At 38.6% G+C, this 18,188-nt stretch overlaps 1 protein-coding gene across 5 annotated transcripts in view; it reads right to left on the minus strand.

Annotated features, from left to right (window-relative positions):
- Positions 1-18,188, minus strand: part of DNAJB6 (DnaJ heat shock protein family (Hsp40) member B6) — a 132,329-nt gene that overhangs the window by 92,997 nt on the left and 21,144 nt on the right. For 3 of the 5 annotated variants that reach the window (XM_036758973.1, XM_036758975.1, XM_036758976.1), the window contains exon 2: positions 57-147. In XM_036758973.1, coding sequence (XP_036614868.1) covers positions 57-121 — 65 coding nt within the window. In that variant the 5' untranslated portion in view covers positions 122-147. Of the gene's footprint in view, positions 1-56; positions 148-4,880; positions 4,926-18,188 lie in introns of all 5 variants that reach the window. The other 2 variants (XM_036758974.1, XM_036758977.1) reach the window with 1 other exon arrangement.

The raw sequence follows: 18,188 nt of genomic DNA on the forward strand, positions 1-18,188 counted from the left end.
ACCTAAAACAACATTCTAATGAAACCTTATTTTAAAGTAATAAAAAGAATACTTACGCCTTTTTAATATCCTCGGGTGAGGCATGTCTCTGCACACCTAGAACTTCATAGTAATCCACCATGTTTTAATAGTTTGTTGGAACAAGTCCTGAAATTAAAAATCTTCTGTAAATGATAGGATTGTAATAATTTCTGAATTGGTGGGTTAAAAAGTCACTTCACCACAATGTCCTATGTTATTTAATAACCTATACTGCTATCTATTAACCTTAGGCCTTATGGTAGAGCTAAAGTCACAATGTCAAAGGAAGCAAATTTCAAAGATTCATATTCTCTCTTTGTTTGCTACAATGTTTCAGACCCTGAACTAAGCTAATAATAATTTAGGAAGGGAAACTCTCACATCCCCAAACATAATCACAAACTGACATATAGCCTAAATCAAGTGTTCACTGAGTCCTCCCAGTTACAGAATCCTGCAGATATAGGCAGGATTCAGGCATCAATCAATAAGCATTTATTAAGCACTTAGCCAGGCACTGTGCTGAGTGGTAGGAATATGAAAAACGGGCAAAAACATGTTCCCTGCTCTACAGGAACTCATACTAGAGCGGGAGACACAACATACAAAGAACTATGTACACATAAAATATATATGCAATAGGAGTGGAAGAAAACTGGGGAGCGAGGGTTAGGGAGAGTTAAGAAAAAGGTCTCCTGAAGATCTGAGCTGAGTTTTTGAGGAGGGTCAGGGAAGGAGGTGGGAGGTGAAGAACATCCCAAGCATGGAGGTGAGCCAGTGCAACAGCAGGGTCAAGACATGGAATGTGTGAGGAATAGCAAGTAGGCCCGCATGGCTGAATCCTAGGTATTGTAGAAGAGAAGCAATCATAAGACTGGAAAGTTAGGAAGGGGGTAGATCCTTTAAAATAACCCAACAAGAAGATTTTATCTTTTATCCCAGATATAACTGGAAACCATTGTTGGAGTTGACTAAAGAGATGACATGGTCATATCTACACTTTAGCAACTAAGTGGAAGAATGCCAGGCACTAAGCTAAGCACTGGGGATAGAAAGACAAGAGACAAAAACAGTCTCTGCCCTCCAGGAGCTTTCATTATAATGAGGGAGGCAGCATTTATATAATTATGCACTCGAAATACAAAAAATGGGAGAAGGCACATTAACAAATTTTGGGGAGTGAGGAAAGGTGACAGAAATTCAGAGAGGCCTTCATATAGAAGGTGCTATTTGAAGAAAACAACTAGAAATTCTAAGAGGAAGCAGGAAAGATGAAATGTATTTCAACAATGGAGATCAGCCAATGCAAAGGCCAGAGAAAGAGGAAATGGTATGAGAGATAAATGACTTTCATTAAGAGCTGTCACTTCTTACCCCAAATATACTGCCCCCCCACTTCCAACTCTAAATCTATCATCCTATAAACAAAAAATGGTACATCAATGTCATTCAAGGTCTGAAAAGTTGTGTTTTGAGAGAAAGACAATGGAGAGCAGTAAAGGCCTTCTAACGGAAGTGGAAGGGAAAAAAATTGGCCCTAAGGTTTTAGATTTTCTTGGTTTCTAGTATTCTTGGGTTTCTCAATACAGACCGATACCCAAAGCTGATTTTCTTTTCAAAAATACCCACAACCAAGCACGTATGCTAAGCATATTACTTCTGCTGTGGTTATTCAGAGGCAGCACCAAACAAAAAACTAACTGCTGCTTCCTCTTGTCACAAGCAGAAATTAAGAACAGTCTACACTGCTACCAATTAACTGATTCATTAAGGTGCTCAAGGGAAAGTGAGGCAGCAAAAAAAAGTTAAAAGTTGACAGTGGTAGCTACAAATTAATCACAAGAGCCATTGCTTATCATGTTTTTTAAAAATTTTTCCATGAGAATTTTCCTATTGCCTAAGATTACTTGCAGCTAATTTGTCACTTCTGTGGATTTATACTTTAACTCCATCCAACTTAGCTGAATCTCCAATGAAGTAAAATCCAAGAAACTTCCAAAACCGATTCTTTCTATTGCTCAAAACGGCTCTTTCATCTATTAAGTTAAATTCTCCCAGGCTCATTTCCAAATCAAGTACTAAGTCTTGATCTATCATCTAAGCATTTTTACATAAAGGCATCAGTTTTACCCTTTCTTGGCGATGTTTAAATAAAGACTTAGGACCTCAAAAGTACATGTGAAATCATACCCACTCTTGAATCCAAAACTCCATGCTATACTAATCTCAGCTAAAATGAATGCCAGAATTATTAGTCACCTTTTCTTTTTCATGTCTATTATTTTGCTTATGTTTTTCCTCTGCACTGAAACTTTGAATACGAAAAAATACAGCTAGTTATCTCATGAAAACAATGTCAAATTGATCTCAAAAAAAGTGTTCAGTTAAGGTAGTACCAGTTTATCACAAACACAAAAGAATTTTTTTTATTGGCTTATATTAGAATCAGGTGTTAACATCAGGCAGTCCAATAGAATTAAATTAAAATGTAATTGGGAAATTATTTAACAAAATAAATAAAAATACAACAAACATAAATAATGTTAGTATGTAGTTTCTTACGTAAGACTTAGTGGTCCTAACTTCTATTTGAGTTTGACACCGCTCTATGAGATTAACTTATGAAGCACACATGGTAAATATTATTAAGAAGAACAAGAGGTACTATTTGCATCTTCCTTGCTAAGACTAATATTTTTTCTGACCCCCTTCAGTCAATGACCATTCTATACATACCTCTCGGACCTTGTTGTAGAAATCGTCTCCCCCTCCCCCATGCTTCTTCAACCTCTCCCTCTATACTCTTTACCTACAAGGATACTTAGGATCCCCAAATTTGGAGATGGGGGGAGGAAGGGAGAGAAAGAAATGAGAGGGGGCATACATGGTGGCACACTTTGACACCAGGGTCTGTTTCCCCTTTGTCTTCATATCTCCATGCTCTAGGAGAGTGATAAAATGCATGCTAATTAATCAGACTTTTATCCACTCTACTGAAAACAATCTCTTAGGTGATCATGGCTTAATCACCAAGTCCAATGACCCTAATCCAGGAGCTGTATTAATAAGATGCCTCTTAAGTTAGAGAATCTGGGCTCAAACCCCATCCCAGGTGCCTTTGGGAAGTCCCTGGGCCTGCTTCTTTATCTGTAAAATGAAGGCATTGGACTACACAGTGTCTTCTAGCCCAGAGGACACTTTTTCCTTGACTTCTCTAAATGAAGAATGACACATCTAATGACATCATTTTTCTAGACCCTCCCTCTCTCTCCTTAACTCCTAAGGGTACCACACACTTCCTGCTCTCCTGGGACCACTCCACCTGGGTGCTCTCCAAGGTTCTAAGGTCTCCTTCACAACCGCCTTTTGCTCTTGGTCTCAAAAAAAAAAAAAAAGGCACTTGGCACAATAGACACTTAATAAATGCTTATAGACTGATTATTTCCCTTGGCAATTTCTTTCATGTTCTTGGCTTCAACCAACACCTGCAGAATTGACTTCCAAATCTCCAGTCCAGACCTCTCTTCAAGTTCCACACTTACACCTGCCTCCATCTCTACCTGAATGCCTTGCCAGAATCTCAAACTTCGTGCATGTCCAAATTCTAATGTATTGCCCTTCTTCCAAAACATGCTCTTCTTTATGAATTTTCTATTCCTATCAGCAGTACCACCTTTCAGTCTCCCAGAAGATTCAGACTTACCTTTCATTCTTCACTCATATTGTAAATGAAGAATGAAGTCCTATTGATTCTGTTGGAATAATCAATCTCTCTCCATCTTCTTCGGTTCTACTTCCACTCCCACTATTATAGTATAAGCAAGCCCTCAAAAACACCACAACCAATGGGACTTATCAGAAAAGACCTCCTAACAGATCCTCCTTTGACTTTGCAAGACATCTTAATGCCTAATCCCTTGTTCAAAATTCTTTTGTATTACCAACACTGGAAAGTTTAAAGTACTTTGCTTAGTCTCAAAAAAGGCTTCCCACAATCGAGTACAACCTTATCCTGATCTTGTACTAGTATTCCCATTCAGATATTCTACTCTATCCCTGAAAACCAGCAGCACTCTTCCACCTCAACAGCTTTTCTCATACTATTAATACTATACCACGAATGCCATCTTCCACCTGTTGAATACTCTACATATCTTTTGAAGTCAAATTGAATTTCCACTTGTTCCAAAATACCTCAGCTCACCCTCAATTGGTAAGGATTTTTCTGCTCTGACCTGACAAAGGTTTTTGTTCATTTTTTGCACCTCTTATAGTCTATCTTTACAAAGGTTATCAAGCACTTCATGTGATCCTCATAATAGACCTGTGTAGTACAACCTCATTCTAAAGAGGAAATGAAGGATTCAAGAAGTTAAATGACTTGCCTTACATTCCTAAAGCAAGTTAAGGAACCTGCAACCTAAGCTCAGGTCCTCTGAATCCAAATCATGTTTATTCCATTGTACTGTCTCTCTTACACACTAATAAAAAACTTGTCTATCTCCCGTTAAGACTTTATTGCTCCATGTATGCAGAGACAATACTATATCATTTAACATAAATTCCACCCAAAACCTACGATTGTAGAAAACATCTCGGAACACAGACACTTAAAATAAATGTTTGGTGAATTCAATTGTTGATAAAGATAATCATAGCATTTTAGAGCTAGAATAGAATTTCGGTTAAATTCAATTTAACAAACACCTGGCCAGCTGCCCTGCACTTTGCAGATGAGGAAATTAAGTAGAAATAGAGAATAGAGGAAGTATCTTTCATTCTCATTAATAACTTTGGAATCAAATACAAATACATTTTTTGTGGTATTTAAAGCCCTTCACAACATGACTTCAACCTACCTTTACAGCCTTAATATTGCTCCCCTGAACCACCTTCAGTGATCTCTGAAAAAATCAAACAGAAGAGGTATGCCTCAGGAGTGGAGATGGGCAAACACAATCCCAATTTCTGGAAGGGGAAAAGGCAAGTTCTTTAAATTATGGGCCAAAGACATTGACAGTCTTGGCAAAAATTCTTTAACTATTTTTCAAAAGTTTACAAGAACTTAGAAGGGAAGTAAGCAATAAGAGCCAGAAAATGTTCATCAAAAATAGATCATTTCCTTTGTTGACAAGGGTTTATTAGACGGGATCACTAGAGAAATGTCTTGAAGCATGTTTCAACTCTGACATTGTTAAAGGTGTCCCTTTTGCTTGGACAGTGATTTGTGTGACTACTATGAAACATTTCACGATTTTATGTCTCGTTAATTTCTGCCTGTAAAAAAAAAAAAGGTAGGCAGAATGTTAGTGTGCCCCTTGACTGGGATTAGATACATTTACAACATATGGTATACTAAATCGGAGATTCTCTTCCTAAACTGGAAGGGAACTTTTTTTTTCTATGAAGTAGATCATAACCCTCCGGATAATAAAGCAGAAGAGGATCTTGTTAGTCATTTAGTCTAGCCTCATCATTTTACATATGAAGAACTGAGGCACATAGAGTTAAGTGACTTGCCCATGGTCCAACATCTAAGTAGTAGATCACAATTTGAAGTGCCCAAGTCCTCAGACATAAAATGCAGTGTTCATCCTATTGTTTCACATTACCTCTTAGCTGCCCGTAACCTCTTAGTTGGCCTACTAAATGCTTAACAATGCTTTTTCCCCTTTGTAACTTTTGCAAAGCCTTACTAGTGTTTTACCAAAGCCTACCCCACCCCACCCCCACTCTTAAGAGTAATTACTTACAAGGTTGTTTTTAGAACAATTTATTAACATGCATCTAAGCAGGCTGCCTACCCTGAGACAAACTGTCACCTAAAATTAATGCATTTGTTATCCTTAGGATTATGAGAAATTATCCAATACAAGATTCCTATCCAAGTAACAGCCACCTATGTCTCTAAGGCTACTGAGGATACAGAATGTGTGCCAAGGCAACAATGCTCTCACCAAAGGGCCAATCTTGTAGTCAAAAAAAAAAAAAAAAAAAAAAAAAGACTGTCAGCAAGCTTAGCCAGCCTATTCTCTCAAAACCTTTAACAATTTGCATCAAAGTAAGTCTTTCTGTACATAAGCAAGAATTGCTTAGTCTCAAATCTCATGCTCTACAATGTGCATCATTTCCTATCTTCCACAATTCTGACAAGATGACTTATAATGTACCCAAGAGGAACACTGCTAACAGTGTACTAATACCCTCCCTCATGCATACAGGTCTGGCCATATTATGTTCTAATAAATCCAACTTATATATGAAATTTGCAAGTTGGTCTTTCTCACTTGTTAGTAGCATAGTGATTTAACATCCTAAAACCTACCACATAAAAACTTGACCACTAAATGCTGGGGAATGATAAAGGAAGACCTCACTAGCCTCTGAAATTTATCCTCCCAAACCCACAAGATATTTTGCTAAAATGTTGATATGTTTAGATAACTCTCCCAATAGTCTTGTGGGCAAGTTGGAATGATGAAAAAGGCAGTGTAAAAGCAGCTAAGTAGATGAATAATTCAACACAAAGAATAGTGATTAAAGGATCATCAACAAACAGCATAGTTATCTGGGGAGGGAGGGGGGGGTAATCTATCATTGGTCCTGTTCTGGCTCAACAGTTATCAATGATTTGTATGTAAGCATAAAAAACATGATTACAAATTTTCTGATACCAGGGAGAATAACAAGTTTGAAGACAGAAAAATACCAAAATATTTTATAGGCTAAAATCATGAGCCAAATCTACTAAGATTTTTAGGTAAGGACACACAACTCTTTGAGATTAAAAAGAAATTTAATTCCAGCAATATAAGAGGAAATGATTAGATAACAATTTCTATGGAGAAAAAAATACCTATACAACAAGAAGATTTCAGTTCAGGTAAAAGTGGGACCAAATAACCTCTGAAGCCCCTTATAACTCTGTAAACCTAAGATGCTGGTAGTCAGAAGCCAGTGTTCTACCACTGACTAGCTGTGTGACCTTAGTAAATTACTTATCCTTTCTGAACATCAATTTCTTGATGTGTAAAATGAGGGGACTGGAATGTTGTAGACTAGATAGTGGACTCAGTTCTCTAACACTAAAATTCTGTGATTCCACCTAGTTACCAAAATTAAGTTACTTATGGTTAGTGGTTAAGTTACTTAATTAATTCATAAACATGGCCAGCTCTAAGAAATCAGATCTTAAGAAAAATAGAATTCAAAACCTGTTTTTAAAAAAAAAACTCCAAAGATTTGCAATTTAGTCTACTTGTTCACAGCAGAATATTAAAAATATGACGGTTACTACTACTGCAATATTGTCAAATTTCAATGACATGTGTCCTTTATATTATCAAAACCTGTTCGTTTTTCAGGAAACGTACTTTTTAAAGGAGTTTTTTTTTTTATTTTCAGTTGGCCATTAAAACTGGCATTGAGAGATCTTTTAATTATGCAGAAGCTTTCCTGCTTCCTAGATGCAGTTAGGTGGCACAGGATTCAGGAAGATCTGAGTCCAAATACTGCCCCATATACTTACTAGCTATGTGACCTGAGCAAATGACTTTACCTTTCTTGAACTCAGTTTCCTCATCTGAAAAATAGGGGTAATAAGACATTAGCTTCACAGGATTGTTGTGAAGATCAAATGAAGTAACACATCACGCACTTTGTAAATGTTAAAACCTATAAAAAGTTAGCTACTTAACAATATTTTATCTTACTAACACCCCAACCTAAGTCAAAAATTGATTCAGCTCAGCTGATTCCAGTCACAGAACTAATCTTACAGTGTTGGACAAACAGCAGGCATTCAAAAAATACTTACTGATTCTCTTAAATAGCCTAATGTGATCAACCTCTGCAAACAATAACAATAAAAACAAACACCCTATTATTTGCTCAAACAGCTCAAGTTTTAATTTAGTCTTATTATCTTCTACCCAGACATTAAAAATTGTTTTTTTATGCTGCCTCTGTCGCTGTCAGGAAGAAAGCTGGATCTGTCACTTCAACAGAAGTGCAACTTAACCACTTTGGTTTTCAGTTTCCCATCTGTAAAATAAGGGGACTGGAATTAGATGACCCCTATAGCCCCCCTTCCAGCTCTTAATCTATAATCATAATGATCTGTCCTACAAAATACTTCATTTGTACAGAGCTGGGATTTATAAGTAAATCAAGCAAGTACCTTTTTTCACACTCCAAATAGAAGCTATCCCCACTTTAACAAATATTATGCACCAATACAGTTATCTAGCCATTTGGGGAAGTAAAGAGAAGAATTTCTCACAAAATACTTGTGTCAACAATTTCAATAGTTCTTTCATTTGGCTTAAATAAAACTGCTTAGAAAAAAAATGTAATCAAGACTGTTGTCATTTTGTTACCCCCTCAAAAAAGTCAGCATTCTTTATATAAATTATAAAACCCTTTCAGTTTTTCCAAATTAGGAATGTTTATATACATATATATGTACATTTTGAAAAATCAGTACCAGTATCTCAGTGTGGTAATTCTCCAGGAAAAATATCTTTCTAACTCTACAGTATAGTAGTTTAAACGCGACAATGTAACTAGGGTATGGAGTAGTACATCAATCTGGGAATGGCTTTATAATAAGGGCTGGTAGATGTAAAAATTCAAAAGCCATTCTCTACTACAGTTTAGAGAAGGCAAAGGTTGCCATTTTCAAAACTTGGCTGACATAAAAATTCCTAATCAGCCTCTGCTTAAATACTTGAGAGCAAGACAACTCCTACAAGAAATATCAAGTGTCCTAGCAGGCACTTTTTAAATAATGCAACAATGAAGTTCTTTAAAAGTATAAAAGGCTTTCTTGAAAAAATTACAAAAGGCTGTAACAATTAAAATGATTTATGACAGTAATGAGTGCTATACTAATGGAATAGAATACTAAATGTTATCTTAGTGGATATACTTGAACCGTGAAGAATGATTTAAGTCAAAGGCAGTGATAAAGTGGAATGAAGGGAAGTACTTCTTGACTATATTGATTCTACTTTCTCTAAACCCTTGACAGTACTTAATTTGTAATATAATAAAAACATTCTTATTATATATTTAAGAACCATCAACAGACATGAATGGTCAAGGAAATAGGCCCAAATTTTTAAATGACTGCTCATGAAACCGTAAACTTCAATTATACCTTTATTAATTTTTCTAAATGTTGTGCTCATGTCCCCTTAATTTTGTGTAGTTTTTTCATAGCTGTTGTTTAAAATGTATATTGCTCTTTCAGTTCTTTGTTCATTTTTTAGCATCACTTTATATAACTCTCCCCACATTTCTTTTATTTGTCATTTCTTATGGTACAAGGTTGCATTACATTCGTGTACGATTTCCTAATTGTTGCATGCATTTGATCATTTCCTGTTTCTTGCCACTGTTATCAATAATTTTGATGCAAATATTTTTGTATAGATAGATCTTTTTTCCCTGTAATACTAAGTAGTCCCACCACTAGGTAAGAAGAGTTTTGTAGAGCCTATCTTCTATTTCTACACTGATTCCAAATAAACCAACATATACCTCTATTATATTGTTTATCACAGGTTAGTAATCAATTCTACAGTCTAGTATTTATATTTTATTGTCTTATTTGGATCACTATCATATCCCCAATTAGATTTTAAGTTCCTTAAGGGAAGAGAACCGGATCTTACATCTTGTATCAGGGTTGTCCAAAATACAGCCCGCCTACAAGCACAGAAATTTACACAAATGCTTTAGTAAACTGAACTACTGCAGAGCTCTAACTAGAACAGCAAATCACAACATATTGTCTATTGTTTCAATAGAAACCTAAGGTTGGACAGTCCTGTCTTATATCACTTTCAAAGAAAGTACCAGAGACCTAGGCACAAACTAGGTCAGATATGCTACAGTGGGTATTCCTTTCATATACAGAGCTGGACTAGAATTCAAGGGTTCTTAATCTGAGATTTGTGAGCTCTTTTTTAAGACTATTTTGATAGCTGTAAAACTGTTTTCCTTTGTAATTCCTATAATGTTTTACGCATTTAAAAACATTATTCCAAGAAGCAATTCAAAGGTTTCACCAAATACCGCCAAAGAGGTCCGTGACACACAAAATAGGTTAAAAACTCCTAAACTGAGGTCCCTTCTAACTCTGTTAAAGACTTCTTGTGATTTAAAAAAAAGCTCCATTTATGGAGGGCACCCAGGCATTTCCCAGAAGGCTGCGCTCCACTGGCATTCTTCATCATGGCCCAGAAACATCTTTGTCCTGAAGATCACTCTAGTCCTGTAACTTATATCTCAGATACCCTCTGCCCCTGACGCTCAGCCCTTCCCAGAACCTCCATTTAAGGAGAGGGCCCAGGGCAGTCATCTCTTCATTTCAAGTTGCACTCTCCTCTAGACTTCATCATGCCCTTTCACAGAATACTTTCTCTCCCTTCAGCTGCCTTTTTAATGTGTCACCTTTCCTATTAGAATGTCTGCTACTTGAAGTCAGGAACTGTCTTTCTTTTTGCTTGTACTTGTATTCTCATGCTTAGCAACAGTGCCTAACCTATAGAAAGCACTTAATAAATGTGTGTTGACCAACAATACAACCAAAGAGAATGGCCATACAGAACTGGAAAGAAGAATACCAACACCAACAACACAATAGCAGCAGCTACTACAACAAGCATTTGATGAGCTCTACAGGTCAACTCATTTGAACCTAGAACAAAAGCATTTTTATTTGCTATGTTACTTCATCTGGTTCTATATTGTTAAACACTATGGGTTACTTCCTTATTTTCTATGTTCACTGAAACAATGAGCCCTCATGTTGGGCTTTGAGCTAGAAGGGTCTGGCTTCAAATCCCATTCATGACTACTTAATAGTTCTGTTACAATCCTATCAACTTTGGTAGAGGGAATTCCCATAAAACTTGGACCTCTCTGTGAGTCAATGAAATCAAAGTCTTTGATTATTTAGGTTTGAAAGTTTATTTGCTTTTGTTAAATCACTATTAAAATTTAAAAACATTTGTTAAAAATATCTTAGCATTTTGGGATCCTGATTTTATTCAACATAAAAGAGTCTTCTCAGCTTATCATGTATAACTCTAGCAAGTTCCTCTATACTGGATGTGAGAAACGTGGTTTTGGGGATCACTGGATTTCCCCAAATTGTGAGAACACACGGTTTTGGCAGAGCCAAAGTCCTGAGGAAGAACCCTGTGATAATCCCTAAGGAAGGCTGTGCAGACCACCCGACTCCCAGAGGAAGGCCAAGTGGTAGCCCCCTTAATTGGTGGGGATCACAGGGCTCCTAGGGGTCAGACCCTAAGGAGGACCCAAGTGATGGCCCCTTACAACGGTTGTGGGGAATCACAGCACCTCCTAGGGTTGGACCCCAGGAAAGAGCCATGTGACGACCCTTTAAGGAAGGCTATGCAGACCACAGGACTCCCAGAGGAAGACCCAGTGGTAGCCCCCCTTAATCTGTGAGGATCACAGGGCCTCCTAGGGGTCAAACCCTAAGGAGGACCCAAGTGATGGCCCCTTAAGAGGGCTGTGCAGACCACAGGGTTCCCTGAGGGAATCCTGAGTGGTAGCCCTCTTAACACCGCAGTGGGGATCACAGGACTCCCTAAGGCAGGGTCAGGAAGTCAGCCCAAGATGCTGCTCATTGCTTTCCTGGTTGCATGACCTTGGGAAGATCCATGTGATTTGACCATTCTCACCCAAAGAACTCAGGACCAGAGTAGGCAGAGGAAGGTATTTATTACGATCCTCGTGAGAGAGCAGGTGTAGTGTTCACTGGGAACTCACACTGACACAGCTGCAGGAGCAGGGGTAACCATTCCCTCCACTCCTGCTAGATTATGGTGAGTTTACAGTCTCTACTTTTTACAATTTTCCTAGGTTATACAGTTTATATAGGTAGGATAGTAAGGATACAGAAACAAAAGTGAAGTTAATTAGATTTTCCTTGTCTTAGTTTAGGATTAATCTACATTCTTTTACTTCCCCTACCTTCCCTCTTTAACATATGCAAACTATGCAAATCAGTAGGCCTGGACTCTGGACCAAGACCAGACCCTAGATAAGCTTAAACTGGTTCAAGAGGTTTGGCCTCTCTAGTTCCCCTGACTGCCTTCTCAAAAAGCATGTGCATGCATACAAGCCTCTGACCTCTCACCTGACCGACCTTCAGGCCTGGTTTCTGCTAAAGCTGGGGTGGGGGGGGGGGGGAGTACATCTTTAGTTCTGTGGAAACAAAACTCCTCCTCCCATTTCTTACAACTGAGATCTTCAAGCAAAGGCAGGATGAACACTTGTGGAACCTATAAGAGAAGGGTTTTTTTTCAGGTGTGGGCTCAACTAGACAGACTCTGAGAATCCTTCCAACTCTGAAATTCTGTGATAAACCCTCATCTATATCTTCAGTCACTGATGTGAACAAAAAGGACCAAGGCAAGACAAGCCACTAGAGTCCTCTTATCTGACTAATCTATCCATTAATCAATATTCTAGATCAAATTAATTCAACTAATCCTAAATTCCCTTAAATTATCCTGTCCATCTCTCCATTTTAGTCACATGGCTTATAACAAATGATTTACTTATAGTGCACCTCAAGTTTGCCCCATACTTTGTAATGATGAAAGTGTTATTATCTTCATTTTACAGATGAGAAGACTGAGACTTGACACTTGCCTCTGTAATATTAAGCAGGGTGGACTTTTTTTTTTTTTACTGTTTTCTCTTTTGGGATGCTAAGGTAATTAAGTGCCTTTAATGAGTCTTGCCTTTGTTTGAATTGGGGCAGGTAAAGAGGGACCTTTTGTCCTGTTTTGGAGTGCTTCTCAGTGCTGAGGTTACCAGGTACCTTTGATGAGTCTTGCCTTTCAAATGTAATGGCAAGCAAAGTGGGACTTTTTCCTGCTTTTTCTCTGAGTGCTTCTCAGCAGTAAGGCTCTCATTCACTGGAAGAGTGTCCGGTGATCTGAACAGATGGGACTCTGGGTAGAGACTCTGGGTAGCCTTAACAGAGCCCCTTGGCTTTGAAAAACCCAGATGTTGTTGTTTCTGTTTCTGGTAACTATGTATGTGATGTCTTGATCAGACAAAAGCCTGTCTGTTGATCTGTCTGTAATTTCTGTTTGACTTCTCTCTGAAGTTCAGGGTGCTGGCTTTTCCCCCTGAACTAAGTGGATAATATGTACATCTGATTAAAGTGAGATTGTTAAACCCTTAAAAGTTGCTTTCCTTAGAAAAGCAGATCAAAGAACCTGTGCTAGCTGCCCTCTTGTGTGCTAGTGTTGTTGGCCTTACACAGCCATGGTACCTGCAAGTCCCATTGTTGTTACAGTCACACAGCTAAAAGATCTGTCAAGAGTTGAGATTTGATCTTCCTGCCCCAATTCTAGCACTTACCAAAACTACCACACTGCCTCTCACGAGATTTTTGTCAAGTGTGTTGTTGCAAGGAAAAAAGTTTCTAAATTAGTATCATGGTGTTTCTCTTACTTTTAATCTAGCAATCCAGCCATGAAATGAAGTAATATTAGTCTGACAGGACTTTTTCTTTACTGAAACCATGTTAATAATAGTCCAATCACCCCTTCTCTTTCCCAACAAATATGTTTTGCCTTTGCTCACATCTTGCTGCTTAGGAAAATCACTGGGTCTAAAATAAATGTTACATAATCTCAACAGGGCCTTCAAAATGGCCAAGGCAATTTTTTCACACCTCCTTAATTTGCCTCTCCCATTCACCACAGTCCATTCCAAACTATTTCGTCCTTCCTCAGTCCTACCACAGTACCCCCAACCCACTCTTCTCAGCTGAGTAAAAATCCTTGGAAAAAAAATCAGACAGCCAGGATATCTCCCTCTTCCCTCCATATCTCACATCACTCAGAAGTCTTTCTCCAGTATCTCCTCCTGAAACCTCATCTCTAATAAGGAGGAAGAACCCTTTCTTCTAGCTAAGGCAAACTCCTCTACACACATAATCTTAATGCAATCCCTTTGTCTTCTCCAGGAGACTGCCACCTCTAACATCCTATCCTATACTAACTGATGCCTACAAACATACCCACATTTCCTCTAACCTTACAAAACTCTGACTTGGTCCTACCAACCCTGTTAGCCAATATCCTATAAACTCTCCTCCCCTTCTGGACTATACTCCTTGAGAAAGTTATCTATGATAAGCACCGCCACACTTCCTCTCTTCACTGTCTCCTAACATTCCAACCTCAATCAACCAAAACTGCTCTCAGCAAAGTCACCGACAGTCTCTTAACTCCCTTGTCTCAATTCCCTCACCTGTAATACAAGAGTCCCTTCCAGCTCTAAAATCTATGCTCAAGCAAGCACTTGAGTGCACACTATGTGCCAGGTATTGTGAGCGGCACCTAGGATATATGGAATACAAATATAAAAGTGAGACATTCTCTCTTCCTCAAGAAGATTATTATACTTTATGAGGAACCTATGCACATCTGAGTTAAAAATACAAGATTAAAAGTACTCCTCCTCTGAGTGACAGCAGAATATAAGTCAGAGGTGACTGGTTCCAATCAGAGCTGTGATCTAGCAGGCTTCTCATCAGGTGAAAGGTTGGCTTCATGAGCTGTTTGTGGGAGGTATGACATGGGCAGTTCAGGGTGTTGCATCTGGTCAAGGGAGAGCAAGGTGGGAGACTGGAATTGTGAGCAGCATAAAAAGCTGGCATTTTGTCTGAACAAGCTGTACTGTCCGTCCGGAGGTACCCATTCCCTGGGAATGTAGAATAATTTGGCTGAGTGCCTATACTCTATTAAGGGGACTACCCATTTATTCAGGAAGAATAAATGTAAAATATAATGAAAACCTTCTTGGCTTTCCAACAACTATTGTTTATACCTAGACTAAGCATGTTTCTCACACAAAGATAACTCAAGGCCCTTCCTAGCTGTTATTGCTTTACTGAGCTCCAGACCAACAGCTCAACTACTTCTGGGTGTCTTCACTTTGTATATCCCACAGGGAATATCAAACTCAGCATGTTTAAAACAGAACATTATTTTTTTTTCTCTTTTAACTTCCCTATTCCTGTCAAGGGTACCAGAATTCTTCTACTTTCCCAGATTCAAAACCCAGCAGTCATCTTCTACTCTTCACCTTTGTTCTCACTGCTACCACCACTCCACTTTACAATCAGATACCAACTTCTTCCAATTCTATTTCAAACCATCCCCTTCTCAAACCGGGAAAACCGTAAATGAACTAACGCAAAGAACATTATACTTGGTAACAGCAATACTGTATGATGATCGACTATGAGTAACTTAGCTATTCTCAGCAATACAATGATCCAAGACAATTCTAAAGGACTTACGATGAAAGGTGCTGTCCATCTTCAATTATCTACGCAGTTATTGTTGCCTTACTGATACAGACCCTCACACTATATAATTCTATATTTTCCTTCTTTTCACAACCACGTGCCTAGAAAAACCTATTTACATTGATTCACTCTACTTCCCCTTAAACTCTGAGTAATCTAGCAACCAAAACCCATTGGACCAAAGTTACGAATTGTCAAATCTCACTCTAGACTTGCAGCTCTGCTGGGATTCGACTCCAAGAGACAAGATGCCCTTCCCAAGATAAACAGACCACTTCTTATCTCATCACCATGTTGTAACTAAAGCCTCAGATACCACCTCCCCTCAGCCTCTCCTCCTTCCTTCCCTCTTAATGGAGAGTGGAACACAAAATTCCTCCAAGTTTTCCTTAGCAGAGGGCAGGAATTACCCTTCCAGCTCACTCCACTCACCATCTGCAGCTCTTCCTGCTTTCAAATGCATTGTACAAGTCCCCACACCAGATACCTCCAGGTTCCTTTTGTGTGTGTGTGTGTGTGTGTAGGTCATCCCCAGTTAGACAGTAAGCTCCTTTAGGGAAAGACCTATTTTTCTTTTTTTAAATATGTATCCCCAACACAGAACAGTGCCTTGCATATAGTGTTGAATAAATATTTACTGAACTAAAATGGAGTGACAATCTTTTTTCAATACTTAGCATTTATGACCTCTTTGTAAGATTTCACACAGTTGACCACCCTTCTCCTATATACTTTCTTTTCTCTGAGGGTTCAGGACACTACCTCTTCTTAGTTCTTCTACATATCTCAAAATCCTCTGCTATGTCACCATCAATATCCAGGGGCTTCATTGTGGGTATACACCACGGCTGTTTCTGGATCCTGTTCTCTTCTCCCCATATAATGTTCTCACTTACTGACCTCATTAGTTCTTACAGGTTTAATCGTCTCCATTCAAAATTAGTTATGTCCACAACACAGCTCCTTGTCTTTTCCCCACAAAAATCTTACTCCTACACTGAACAAGTTCTATGGAGTACCACGAATATTCCACTCATCTAGAGTTATCCTTGATTTCTCACCCTCCTTCACCCCACATAGCCATACTGTTGCCATTACCAAGTCCTGTTGACTCTACATCCATAACAACTCCTGAATACATGGGCTTCTATCCGATCAGAGGGCAACCAACCTAGTTCAGGGGCTTCCTACCTCTTGTGTGAACTACTGCAATAATCTCCTAAAAAATGCCCCAGCCTCAAATCTCTTCCTGAACCAGTTCCCCACAAAAGCTACCAAAAAGACATGCCCAAAGCACAAACAGTTATGGTAATTAGGGTGGGACTTTTTGTTGTTGTTCTCTTTTGGAATGCTAAGGCCTTCAAGTGCCTTTAATGAGTCTTGCCTTAGTTTGAATGGGACAGGTAAAGTGGTATCTTTTGTTGTCTTTGTTTTGGAGTGCTTCTCAGCACTAAGGAATCTTTGACTGAATCAGGAGTCTTAGATGACCTGTTTACCTCAAAGCCTAGTTCATGCGCGTTTGAATTGCATGTTTGTGACACCCTTTGACCCTGAAGAAGTGTATATATACTCTGAGGTTAGCCTTTTGCCTTTGGGGGCACAATCTTTGGAAGAGTGTTGGTGACGAGATACTGGATAGCCAAAGCAGTCAGCCACCCTCCCCTCCCCTTTAAGAACCCAGATGTTGGTGCTTCTCTCTGATAACTATGTATATAATGCCTTGATCATTCAAAAGCCTGATGATCCATTTTAATTTCTGTTTGTATTTGCTCTGAAGTTCAGGGTGCTGGCTTTTCCCCCTGAACCAAGTGAATGAAATATGTATGTTTAATTAAAGTGAGATTGTAAACCCCTTAAAGTTGTTTTCCTTAGAAAAGCATCAAAGAATCCGCACTAGAAGCCTTCCTGTGTGCTCTTGTTGGTCTTTCACCTCCACAGCAGCTGCTAGCAACACTGTTGATACAATAGTCTCCCTATTACCTCTGAAATCAAATACAAACTCATCTTCTTGAAATTCTAAACCCTTCCCAACCTGGATCCACACGACATTTCTGGGTTTACTTCCACACATCACTCCCCTTGAGTGGGATGCTTGAGTCCAGTCAAAATGACCTTCATGATATTCCTAACACTCAGCATTCCTTCTCTCATCCCTCCATTCCTCCTCTCAGAACAAGTCATCTCCTACATGGAGTCTTCCCTGATCCAACCCCCAGTCACTATTGTTGTCAACTCCATATATCTACTCTATATATATGCTGACATGTTTATGTGTACCAACTGTCTCTCTCCACCATATAACAGCACATGATCCTTGAGAGCAGGAAGCATGCCCCTTTGTTCTTTGTATCTCCAGCATGTAGTATAGTTGTGCCATATAGTAGGCACTTCATAAATATCTATGACATCTTAAAACAAAATTAACCAAAAATTTTTAATTATTTACTGTATATGGGGCACCATGTGCTAGGGAACTTAAGATATTCAAAGATATTCCCCTTCCTCATAAACTAGTAAAAGAGGCAAAACACAGAAACAATCATTACATAATGGAGATATGTTACATAAAATCAAAACAAAGCACTCTGATATCATAACAGAAACACATTAAGGTTCCTTGGAAGAAGTGGCAGTCATTTGGGTTTTTAAAAGTAGGTGGATAAAAAGGGAAAGGGTGGACATTCTGGGCACAGAGAACAATGTAAAAGACAGAAGTGTGGAAATGTAGTATACTCCCCAATGAGATAAAGCTGGAAAGGAAGTTAGGATAGCACCAGATAGTCAAGGACTCTGA

This window comes from Trichosurus vulpecula, chromosome 5, assembly GCF_011100635.1.
Source record: "Trichosurus vulpecula isolate mTriVul1 chromosome 5, mTriVul1.pri, whole genome shotgun sequence".
Taxonomy (NCBI): Eukaryota; Metazoa; Chordata; class Mammalia; order Diprotodontia; family Phalangeridae; genus Trichosurus; species Trichosurus vulpecula.